Source organism: Sylvia atricapilla, chromosome 6 (assembly GCF_009819655.1).
Source record: "Sylvia atricapilla isolate bSylAtr1 chromosome 6, bSylAtr1.pri, whole genome shotgun sequence".
In the NCBI taxonomy this organism is placed as follows: domain Eukaryota; kingdom Metazoa; phylum Chordata; class Aves; order Passeriformes; family Sylviidae; genus Sylvia; species Sylvia atricapilla.
The window spans coordinates 19,045,976-19,058,983 of NC_089145.1; the positions used below are offsets into that span (position 1 = coordinate 19,045,976).

Below are 13,008 nucleotides of genomic sequence, written 5' to 3' on the forward strand. Positions count from 1 at the left end.
AAAGTGCAGCAAGCATTGATTGCATCAACAGGCTACTACTTTTAACTTGATTTGGATCTCTCTGCAAATCTGAGAAACTGGGAGGAGATTAAATTATCATATTCAGTTCCATAAACATAATCTTAAACCCATCATTGGCTATTTAACTTGAAAACAGTTTTCAAAAAATTCCAGAAGTTATCCAAAAAGTGTGTGTGCACATGCTCTCTATCTTTCTTTCCCGAGAGTTTCTTTTTTTTTCTTCACATTTTAATCTCATGTCCTTCCCTTTTTAAAGAAATATAAATTAATGACAATTTTCAATTTTGTGTAAGCGTGTATTCTCTTTCCGCTTCAGATCTTATTTTTTAAATTTTTAAATAGAAAAAGAGTGTCTGAAAAGAAAGGGGAGAGCCATGTCAGAAAAAACATATTATTTTTTTAAAAACATAATTTTATTGAAAATTGGAAAATTGGAAAATTCAGGGGAAAATTGAAGATAAGATGAATGTTGTTTGATTTTTGTCCCTGAATGCAGCATTACTTTTTCCCCAGAAAAATTCAGGTTTGGCCTGCATTCTCAAAAGTAAGCATTAGAAAAAGAATTCTAAAGAACATTTCCAGCCAGGCTAGATATAAGTAAAAATTACAGTATAGGATAATACTTTCAATATAAATGATAGTCTGCTAATGGACTTAGTGCAGTCATTCACAGCTAGATACTGGCTCAGTTGTGGCAACTGGAAGATAGAAGAGAATCTGCTTGGATAAATGGCTAAGGTAGGCTGAATGGCAAACCCACTGTTCAGCAGCATCAGACCGGAACATTAATTTAAAAAAAAAAAAAAAAAAGTACTATGAAATTAGAAGTTCCACCTTGTTTTATTTTCTTTTCTCCTCCTTTTCAAAAGCTCTCTTTGTATTTTAAACCGCCCCATCCCAGTGGTGGGTTCTGAGTGAACTTTTAACCACTAACCTCCCGAACTGTCTTCGCATTCAACTGGTGAGGTTGCTCAAGCTCACTTCACTCTGATCAAGACATCATTATTGTATTAACATTGCATGTTAGTTACAGCAAGGGTTACAGAGGGAAGAGAGTGCGCCTTGGTGCCTCAGGAAGGAAGGCTGACAGAGGAGAAACAGAAGCGTGCTGTGTGAGTGCAGGAGCATTCTCATGCTAAAGCGCATTCAACATGTCGACCTCTGAACAGCATATCATGAAGGCAGTCAGCAAGTGACAACACCTGCATCTGAGTTGCAGCCATCCTTCATTTGGGTTGGCAATTAAGTTCTCTGTTGCCATAGAAAATTAGGTAAATGTCCACAGAAGGTGATGCCATATTCTCTGTGCCTTGGCATATTCCATAATACGCTGCATCTTGCCTTTTGATATGTAAACAAAGTACATGATTTTTTCCCATCAAATGACAAGTTTTAGGAAGAGTGCAAAAAAACCATCTTTTGAACTGCTCAAACACATTCAAAATGTCTGGGGTTCATGGACCTTGTTGTCACATTGTTATTTGCAGAACAATTTGAAAAATACATGCAGGTTAAAAAATAAGATAAAATAAAGCATGCAGTGCTATACATGTCTCAATATCCATAAATGTGAAAGGTACCTTGCACTCATCTACCATGACTGAGTTGTGAGCTGCAAAAACACATTGGTTTGAGTTGTTTTCCCTATGATTTTTCATGTCGTCATAGATTGACTGAGTCTTGGTCATTTCAATGTCTTCATGCCCTTTGTGATGGGAATCAATGGTGTCAAGTTCTGCCTTGGAAAGGTGGTAAACAATGCCAGCACCAAAAATCCCCCACTACATTGACTGACGTTCTCATCCGGTCCCTACAAAAGAAGGAAAAGACAGAGGCTGAATGGCATGAGAGGAAGAAAAAGTAGGACACTGCAGCCCTGTTTATGGTACAGTTACTGCATTTGTTTCAGGAAACTTAAGGTATCATTTGAACAGAGACATGGGAGCTTTCAAGGGAAATGGGAAAAGTCTGCTTTCTAAAGGGACTTATTCAGATAGGGGAGGATGTTCAAATTCTCATGTCCCAGCTGCTTATTCTCATGAAGTTTGGCAAAGAATGTATGGTAGATCACAGCCAAACTGCAGAGCTGTGCTTGACTGAGAGACCCCAGTGCCTGCTTCTGGAGCTGGAGGTTTCAATATGAGGATGCCAGGCTCACACCCTGCCCTTTGTTTAATCTAAATTTATCAGAGCACTGAACTTAATTGCAGCCAGAAAAATGGATTTTGGTTCTGATGAGCTGCTCTCATTTCTAGTTTGAATTAACAAAGGCCTCTCCCTTTACTCTTAGTAAGCAAACCATGGGGAACAAAAATGCCTGATATATCTCCATGATGCTAGGCTATTGAAGCTCCTCTCCTGGCACTATCTTTACAGATGGCCATCTGTTGGTGTGGCAGCATGCCCACTCACACTACGTGTGCCAGAGCCTGGCATATGAGGAACTCAAATATAGGTCATGGCCTACAAAATTATGAGCCTGTGACAGCATTTCACTAAAGAGTGCCCCTTGTTTTAGGAGAGTGCCAACAGAAGCATGCTAACATGCATCATTACAAAGAAATATGTTTGTTGGCACTTTCTGGACAGGATGCCATTAAACAGCCATGCCACCTTTCTCCTGTCTCGTCTTCAGTGTGGCTCTATCGGTCAACAGAGAAGTCATAGTTGTGGATTTTCCCTGACTTCAGAATTCTGCCCCAAACCCAACCAAAATTCTGCAAAAATGGGAGCCGGGTCCTCCTATCTTTCCTGCTGCAGCACATGTGTTAAAATCATTTACAACCTCATTTGCCTCTTCATATCTGCACTAAACATAAACTCCTAAAAACCTTCTGACCAAGGGTTGCACATTAAACTGACTGAAAGCAACTGAGTCTAGCTCTGCCAAATAGGTCAGAGAACTGATTACACTGATTAATTCTCAGATGTATATTCATGAAGATTCGTTTACACAAAATGGCCAGGTTGAGCAGTGTGAACACTTGCCAAGTGACAAAAGCTAGAATGTAAGACCTCATTTCCCAAGACAGTGATTAATTTCAAAACGATCTTTCTAATATATCTAGTACTAGATTTGTGTGAAATCTCCTTTTTCTGTTGAACAGAGAAGAAAATATCTAAATATATAAAATCTCAACTAATAAACATTCATTAGTCATGCTTATTCATGACCACATAAACTTTTGAGCCCATTTTAACATCTTTGCTCTACACATTGGTAAATCTGCCTTTCAGCTGTGGAATTATAGTCCCACTCAGTTTCTCCTCTCTCTCTCAACATTATCATCCTTACATATTTACAGACTTTGTGGTGTAATATCTTTGCTGAAGCAGTTAGTTTTCTTTTTTTGGCTTCAAAAGAATACCCAGAAGGGAAAAAACTCTACAGTAATTCTCCTGAGAAAGAAGCCAACAACCTATAGGAGGAAAATGTCCTTCCAGTTTTGCTTCACAAAAATTAAATGCTTTATACAGTTGTCATCCAATGCCTGTGAAGAATTTTAAACTGGTCAGAGTGGTAGAATAGGAAAACAAGACTTTCTGGTGTGATTTTAATTAAGACCATTAAATACACTGAATCTCGCAATGCAACTTTACCAAAAAACACACCTACTTAATTTTTTTGCATGAGTGGTATTAAATTCTGAAAGAATTCACTGATGCCAGATGACAGAGGGATAGTATAGGATGCCAAAAACAAGGTGGAGAGAATACATAAATATAATTGAAGCAGAATTCAAATTCTGAAAGGGTCATTTGAGGAGATGCTCCAGCTCATGCACAGGTACTACTAGCTGAGAGATTCAGCACTACAAACTGCACTGCATGATCCAAAGGAAACCAGGAAGGTCCCTACAACAGAAATGGCAAAGTCTCAGCTGTCAGGGATCAACAGCAAAGTGCCACTGACCTCTCTGGGGGCAAAGAACACCCTCTGAAGAATAAAGAAAATTGCACTTATTCTTTTGTTAAAACCAACAAACCAATTATTTCCAGGTAGTGGGATGATGTAAACAAAACAAGTATAGGAAAGTTGCAGCCTCGACCCTGTCCATAACATCCAGACTTCAACTGGGTCTGAATATTCTGAATCTAGATCTAAGCCGGCTTAGATCAGATCAGAATATTCAGACCCAGAGTCAGAACTGAAGCAATCTTTTTGAGTTACTGAATGAAGGTTTAAGTACTGGATCAGCTGCCCAAGCTCGTTTTCCCTAATTCCTCTCTCTTTGCTGCAATATACCACTAATCTGGTACCACTGATATTGCTAAGCCTGTCAGCTCACATCTGGAGAGTACCCAGTTTGTGGCTCAAGCAAAATAAGCTCATTTTATTCCATCTGTTGGCATATAATTACTGTCCTAATAAATGTCACTGCTGTGTTGTGCTTGGTTTTAAGCTGTAAGAGACTGTAAGAGTTATGAAATCCTGGGAAACTTGCCCGGTTGAAAGAGCTTACACTGGCTGTGTATGGATGGGAGATAGAAAGAGTGAACAACACAATAGATACTGGAGAGGCCTGAGAAAAAAACTGAGATGGAAACCTTTCAGCTCCAGTTTGAAGGAGAGAGTGCCAAGTTTAAGGATTTTACATAAGTGATCTTTGTGCTGCACAATGACCAAATCATGCAGAACTGGTTTTGTTAAGGCCACAATTTCAGATGGTGAAATACTGTAAAATCACCTATGTTCTGATATCTGCTTTTATCAAAAATTAAAAATTAATCAAGTAGAATATTTTTAAAACCTTTTTTATCTGAATTGAAATGTAATTGAAGGGCTGTTCCACGTATTTCTACATGGCTGGTTGCATTTACTCATGGATTCCAGAAAAGTGGCTGGAATTGGGTCTTAAATATTTTATTAACTTTTTGTGCTACATTCTTTTAGAAATACTGCTGTAACATTATTTAATGTTTGTAAGTAAAGAAAATGTGTTTATATGACATTTCATTTCAGATATTCTTTAGGTCTGGTTTGTGTGTGCAAAAGCTTGCTCAGAAGTTGGCCTGTGGGCCTTTTCTTAACATAGCAATATCAGCAGCATCGTTTTTCATAGTACATTAGATCACTATGGCTACCACAATACAGCCACTGGAAGAAGGAAAATGAAGGTACTAGTAGTTGAACATAGATTAGTAACTACAGCACTCTCACCAACAAACAGCATCTCGACTTTGCAGCACCAGTGGCGTGAAACAGAGCTTTTCACCTCTTCTTTATCTATTTTCCTTTTACCTTTCAGGTCTGAATCACGCTGCACTGGCATTGCTGATCAGTAGGCCATGAGGATCCAAACCCAATTGCTGAAGCTGAAAGTTCTCTTGCCTTCCATTCATTTGGAAAGACATCTCGAAGTATTTTTTTCAGAATTCCTATCCTTCCTCTTCCTACAGTCATCATGGTTTCAGCCTCACAGTATAGAAGTTTTATTTCTTAAGCAAGTTTGGATTAGCCAGCAGGGACAATGCTGCTGAAATGCAACACCCACTAGTGGATCACAACTGCTGATAAACTTACAGCTCTGAGGCTTGCTAGTGTAGGCAGAGCTTCTCAGTCCACAGGAATATTTTAAAAATACATTTCCCTAAAAAACCCAAACAAACCACAGGCTCATTTTGAACATCCTCCTACCAGCTGCAGAAACCTACCTATTTGCCTTACTTGGAGAGCCAAGAAAAAAGATATTAAAAATATATTTTTATATAATTTTTCCTCCTTCTTCCAGCTGCATATTCCTATACCACTTTCCTGTTTTCAACTATGACATCATATATAATAAACCCACTGCATATCACATTTTTCCCTATGCCTGCTGCACCTTCTCATTTCACCATTCTGCATCATGACATCATGAAATTCAGTTATATATAAATCATATAAGTCGAGTTTTCCCTTTGCCTACTCGAGCTGTAAATTCCTCTTTCTTCCCTGAAGCAGAAATCAGAACTGCATGTTATCCTTCAAAATTCTTAGTGACAGATAGACCATGCCAGTAGACCCAAAATACATGTCAGAGGATTAAGTTCTTGAATTCTTCTCAGTAAGCCAAAAGATAACGACAGGAAATTAAACCTCTATTTTATCTGCAGAACTCTCAACTCTGCTATTTCTTCTTGCATAATTTTAGTTGTTGTGTCTGGAACTGAAAGCTACCAGAAGCAGGCAGCTAAGGCTGCTAGTGTGTAGGAGAAAACACAAATAGTACAGTTATATTTATGTCTCCCTTTCTGGGCACCACAGCTGGAACAACAAAACCAAATATCTTTAGTACTTAAAAGGATATTAGGGGAGAGCTGGCTGTTGACCAGAATATACCAGAATATACTGTGCTGCAGCAATACAGGACAATGTGAAAATGTCTCTAGAGGCCAGTACAACTTAAGGGCTACTGAGTCTCTTTCAGCTCTGCACAAATGACAGAAGGATATTCCAGCTGTCAAATGACAGCAAGGAAATTATGTGGCCTGGCACACCCTCTGTCTGTATTTACGGCTTCTGTATTCAAGTGTTGAATACCAGTAGCCTCAGAAAACAATATGTGGGTTGGTTTTGCTGGACATCTTGCAGTGGCACTAGAGGACTTTGATCATAAGTTCTTGGATATGAAAGCCATTCTTTCTAGTTTGAGTGATCTGTCAGTAAAATGAAACCAGGGAATTACCTTCTTTATTTCAGTTTTCATTCTTACTTGTCTTTGGTCTTTGTCCTGCCCTGGAACAGACTCTTTTTAAAGGTATTTTACTTTCTTATATATGAAAAGAAACCACTTTCCCCCCCAACATGTATAAAAAAATTCATACTACAAATGCCCAAATCAAACTTGCTGGCAACATTTTGATGGAGCTTGCATTTTCAGTATTCATCCTTTGTTTTAGACCAGAACTATAATAAATGGAAATATGAAAGCAAAGATTAGAAAACTGCTCTTGAGTCATCAAAAGGCATCATTAGGAAGAAGATAATACAAAAGTGTGAGCTCACAAGTGTGCCAGGAAGACCCTTGGCGCATGGAAACTGACTTCAGTAGCTCTGTAACAGTTTGTAACAGCTGAGAAGCTGCTTTCAGTATCTCCTACTTCACTGAATTTTCCATTTCTACATGGCTGGTTGCATTTCCTCCTTTGATTTATCTGTAGAGGATACCAGCCCATTTCCTCATTTGATTTATCTCTAGAGGAGAGACTTACAGTTCTTTAATACCAATGGCTGGAAAGCACTGTGGACAAACATTACTTCACTGCCTATTCAGCACCGAGCAGTGGAGTCGGCACAACTTACAAAAGCCAGTCAACAGCAACAAGCAAACTGATGTCCTGGGTAGGGAGACCCACTGCAGTCAGGATCAGCAGCATAGTGACAAGTCCTGCGCTGGGAATGCTGGCAGCTCCAACACTTGCAAGGGTGGCTGTCAAACTGCAAAACAAAAATCAATTGGGAGTAGCAGGAAGAGAACACACACTTTACTTGCATACTCATGTGACCATTAGGAAGGTAATGTTTTTAGTGTGTTCTTCCCATAAAACAACTATATGATAAATCAAGGTCAGCTCAGGTCATATTTTTCACTCTTGTGTTTCTCTAGTAATATTTATTAGGGGAGGCCAGATCTATGGGTTTTGTTCCAAAAGTTGGAACAGGGTTGTCTGTAAGCTAGTGGTGACATTCAAATATGTGTTGTGGTGTTTTCTAAACTTGACAAACTCATCCAGGGTTTTGAATCCTGAGTTTTGACCATCCAGATATGTCAAAGTTTAGTGACTACAGGTTGAATTTTCAGGGTGATTTATTTCTGTTTATTTATGTTACCTGAAGACTGAATGGTGAGGTAAAGGCTGAGAGAAAACAGTTATTATTAAACGAAGAATAAAAGTCTGGTATCCAAAACTCCCAAAATACAAGCTAGAAGTGTACCAAGCCTGGATACAATTCACCCTAGATGAAAAACAAGATCGATCTGACTGTTTCATAAATCCAAACTATGTCTGTTTTGCCTCTAACATTTTGATGAAGATCAGTAGAGTGAACGTCTGAGCTTCAAATGTTTGTAGAAATACATACAGACCATAACAACATCAACATCATTGGGCAGCCCTATAAAGAATGGAAAATAAATTTGTCAGAGAGGAAGTCAAGGGAGAAAACAGGGAAGAGAAGGAGGAGAGGGAGAAACAGAGAGGGAGAGGAGGAGGGTAAAAAAAAGAAGCAGGTGAGAGGGGACCAATTTGATTATTTTTTATGCCTCACATATGCTATACATGAGGTGGAAAACTACTATAGTGGCTGTATGCATGCTGAAAGCCCTAACACATGCCAGGTTTTAGGGAGGCAGAAAACGGAGGAAGGCACTGTCTCTGGGGGGACTTCATCTGGCAGCCAGCCAGAGCAGAGGAAAGTTCCACAATTGGGCTGCCCAGGTAAAAATGCCCAGGAAACTGGGCTGTGGGTGGAGCCTTAGCACATAAAAGCAATGAAGTGACTGTGCCACAATGGGTGCCATTTTCTCCGTGTTTCTTGGAGGGTGCGGGGGCTCACCCCACCCCTCATACCCAACAAATCTGAAAGTGCTTCCAATACAGAAGTAGGAGAGAACAGACTCTACAGGAAATACTTGCCCATTAGAGGATGTTAGGCCCAATTTAGAGCTGCCAGATGTGTCCGGCTGGGTCTGATCCAGGCTGCAGAGTGTTTGTCAGGTGTCTGGGTTAGAGTGCAGCCTGGTTTACTAAACACTCAGATAGGTCCAGCAGGTGTGCAGGCAGGATGCTCTGCTCTGCTCTCAGGCTTTGCATGGGATGCCAGATCCTCAGGCACTTCCAGCCTAAACTGATAAGGGACTCCTTCAAGCTCTGTGAGGAAATGCTCCTGCCCACCTTCCCACAGCAGAGCTTTGGGAGACCTGGAGGGGAATGCTCAGAACTAAACAGAACCTGTCATAGCTACCAAATCACCCTTTCCCAAAGAACACAGAAAACCAGAGGAATTAAACGACCAGTATGAAGAAACTAAGGCTGGTAAAAGGCTAACTAAGACTTTATGAGGTTATGTCTGAATCATTTGAATATTCTTGGTATCACAAAGCGCATATATCAGACAAAACCTAATAACCTTTCCTTCATTTGTATTATCACCTCAAGAGATAGTTCTTGTCATATTGCTGTTGCAAAAATGCATGAAGAGGAAAACCAGTGGTTTTACAAATCGACCAAGTTGCTCCTTGCTTTGTAAATGTCAATCACAAAGCTGGATACAGCAGCCTTGAAATGGTGAGATCAAGAAGAGGCAATTGGTCAATCCCTCAGAGGAAGAGAAGATGAGTAACTGGGGTTAATGCCTACCAAATCTCCTAGACAACAGCAGATTCCTGATTTGAATTTCCCTGGTCTCAATTTAGTTTAATATGTGGCATCTCTGAAATGATTGTTTTCAGTTTTAGGAACAAATATGGATCATGCAGGTCTAGCATCTGCCTTCATTAGAAGCAGCCCTGAAAACCTTTTACAAACTTGGCTTTACTATTTCAGGAGTCAGGGCAGGAAATAAAGGAATGGAAAATGTAGGACTAGTATAGCTGGGCAAGAAACATAGAATTAGACATCCTTTGCAGGAATTTCTTTAGTGTTAAAAAGGTTTAATAAAAGAAAACTGTGTGGGTGAAAACGACAGGAAGAAGACAAACTTGGTAGACGTCACTTGTGGTTTCCATTTTAACTATTCAAAATATTAGACCTGCTGTCTTCATCAAGTTAAAACTCCCTTACAGTAAACAGTCTTCAATCACTCTTATCCTTTTTTAATGGATAATTCTTTTTTCCTTACAGATGGTCAGCTTTCTTCTGGATAAGACAGTTTGATATGAAAAGACTACAGTTAGTATTTGCTGGGTTAGAGATAAAAGGTCTGGGAGGATCCAGACCATGCCACAGACAATCTCACCCTCAGGAGGTCTATTCTCTGTTCATTATTTTTTCCTGTTCACCGAAGCCATGGAAAAATACAGGCAAATATAAACACATAGAAAGATTTTTTAGGTTTACTTTTTTCTTCCAGAGTATATAAACAAATATATTCTAGGAAGCTAATGGCCCATATATGAACTGTAGCATACTCCTAAACTAAAAAAAAAAAAAAAAAAAAAAGGCATTTCATTAGACAGATAATGCTTTATATTACAATTGACATTGTGTGCTGGTTTGGCTGGAGCAGAGTTAATTTCCTTCACAGTGACTGGTATGGGGCTGTGTTTTGGATTTGTGCGGGACACAAAGTTGGTAATACAGAGATGTTTTAGTTATTGCTGAGCAGGGCTCACACAGAGCCAATGCTTTTCTGCTTTCCATGCTGGGATGGAGGCTGGAGGTGCATGGGAGGCTGGGAGGAGACACAGCCAGGACAGGTGACCCCAACTGACCAAAGCGATATTCCACACCACATGATATGTCATCAGTGCATAAAGTGGGAGGAAGAAGGAGAAATGGGGAGTTTGGAGTGATGCCAGTTTTCTTCCCAATAATCTGTTAAACCTGATGGGGCCCTGCTCTCCTGGGGATGGCTGAGCACCTGCCCTCCCGTGGGAGGCAGAGAATTAACTCCTTGGTTTGCTTTGCTCTGTGCACTGTTTCTGCTTTCCCTGTTGACCTACTGCTACCTCAGCCCATGAGTTTCCTTTTACCCTTGTGATTGTCTCCCTGACCCTGCTGGTGAGGGAGTGAGCGAATGGCTGTGTGGTGTTTGGTGTCTGCCCAGGGTTAAACCATGACAATTGTCAACTGCAGAAGTATAAAACACCACCAGCATGCACTAAGGTTGCAAATGATATAAAACACGTCACCAGAGAATCTGGACCTATATATAAAAATTCATTTGTATATCATTATTAGAAATCCATGGATTTCATACTGAATCCAATTGAGACAACTCAGCTACTGAGAAGACATCCAACCCAAAGCATTCACATTTTACAGTCCGTAGAAACAAAGGACTCTTTTGAACTGACCTCACAGTAACTATCTGGCCTCCATCCAGGTCAATTCCATTCATCTGTGCTATGAAGATGGCAGCCACAGCTTCATAAAGGGCAGTTCCATCCATGTTAATAGTTGCTCCAACAGGAAGAACAAACCTTGTTACACGCTTATCAATGCCAAGATTTTCTTCAAGACACCGGAATGTGACTGGCAATGTTCCAGCACTAGGGAGAGAAAGCAAATAACATAAAGAAGACATAATTAAAATCAATATACCACATACACATAAGGGAGCAAAAGTCAGAAATTCTAATACCATTGTTTACATTTTTTACTTCCACTTTCTGCTGTGATTTAAGCCTTTTTTAGACAATTTTTAAATTAGGCTTACATTTAGCTGGAAGTGGGACTGAGGCCAAGACATGAATGTGACTTGATGCAGAATGAGAGCTTGAGAGTGCCTAGATGAATTTTTCAGACCCACTGCACATGATACAACAGATCTAGAGTCTGCTGCAAGAGACTGTCAAACTGCTCCCTCCCTGGGGGAAGTAGCAGGGCATTCCCACCTGGCTGAACTTATAGTAATCCATCGTATTCTATGATTTTGGGGGACCTTCACCACCACAAGGACTTGATGGACAGTGTCAATTAGATGCTGGTGGGATCCACAGAGTGGTGATACTTTCTTTAACCTGTCACTCTGTTTCTGTCTCCCCATCCCTTTTCTTTTCTCTCTCTTCCTTGCCTTCTATCTCTCTCTCCTATTTACCATTTAATAAAATCCATATTACTGACTTTGGCATATGGTCTTGTTTGCCCCTTAATTTGTGCAGAGGCTTTTTTAACAATTTTAAGAGCTGAATCGCAGCACTTCTACACAGACCTCTGAGCGCAATACACAGCCCTCTGAGTGTAGGGACAAATTTTAAATTTCTTTGATTATGAATTTACTCTAAATGGAGAGATTGGTTTGGCATTAAGAACTGAAAAAGCCAGGCAAAAAAATACAACCCATGCTGTTCCCTGACACTGGAGGACAGGAAGAAAGGATGTGAAACACAGTAGGAGGATAGGAAAAGATGCAAAAGATGGCTGGAAAAAACAGCTCTTTGCAAAGACACACAGTGCCTTGCTTTTGTGGGAACATTTCAGGTCATTACATTCACTTGCTCAATTTAAAACACCGCCATCCAAAAATACTGCTGAAGTGGAAACTCAAACACTTCAGTGAACAAAAGCCATTAGTAAATTGTAATTTATGAAAACTCTTGGCCAGACCAGATCTCCTATAATCCAACATTTTTTATCACAGGACCACAGAATTACTGAGGTTGGAGTGTATCTCTGGATACACTCCACCCTGACCACCTTGTCAAGACATGAGCAGCTAGGGCAGGTTTCCCACGTTTCCCAGGACTGTGCCCAGACAGCTTAATGGATCTCCAGAGATGGAGACTCCACAACTCCTCTGGGTATCTTGTGTCAGCATTCATGCATTGTCACAGTAAATCACAGCAAAAAGAGTTTTCTTGTGTTCAGATGTACTTCCTGTGTTTCAGCTTGTGCACACTCCCTCTCTTCCAGACACTGGGCACCACTGAAAATGGGCATCACTTCATCTTCTCAGCATGTCCCATTAAATATTTATACATATCACTGAGGTCCCCCAGAAACTTGTTCATCAAAGGAGAAGCTGTTCAGCAGAGTGCTTTGGGTTGACCCAAAGAGACAGATGGATCACAGTTCTTTCAAGGCATTCGTCAAATCAAGAATGCTCAGTTTTCTGGTGGTCCATTTTGAACTAGGGTTTTTTGTTTTCCCCTTTTTAATTAAAATGGAAGACTAAATTTTCTTCAGAAATAAAACATTTATTGAAGGAAAACACTTTAAAATAGGTATTTAACTGAAAAACATTTTCAGCTCAAGATCTACTGACTACCCCAATGCAAAACACCGATTTTTGATTTTTTTAAATTTATTGCTGAGAGCTGTGTTACTTACAGACTTTTCTGA

General features: G+C 39.9%; 1 protein-coding gene across 1 annotated transcript in view; it reads right to left on the minus strand.

The window, feature by feature from the left end:
- Window positions 1-13,008, minus strand: part of SLC1A2 (solute carrier family 1 member 2) — a 77,408-nt gene that overhangs the window by 2,965 nt on the left and 61,435 nt on the right. Inside the window, 4 exon segments of the mRNA XM_066321040.1 lie at window positions 1,602-1,794; window positions 1,796-1,831; window positions 7,307-7,441; window positions 11,022-11,216. Coding sequence (XP_066177137.1) covers window positions 1,602-1,794; window positions 1,796-1,831; window positions 7,307-7,441; window positions 11,022-11,216 — 559 coding nt within the window.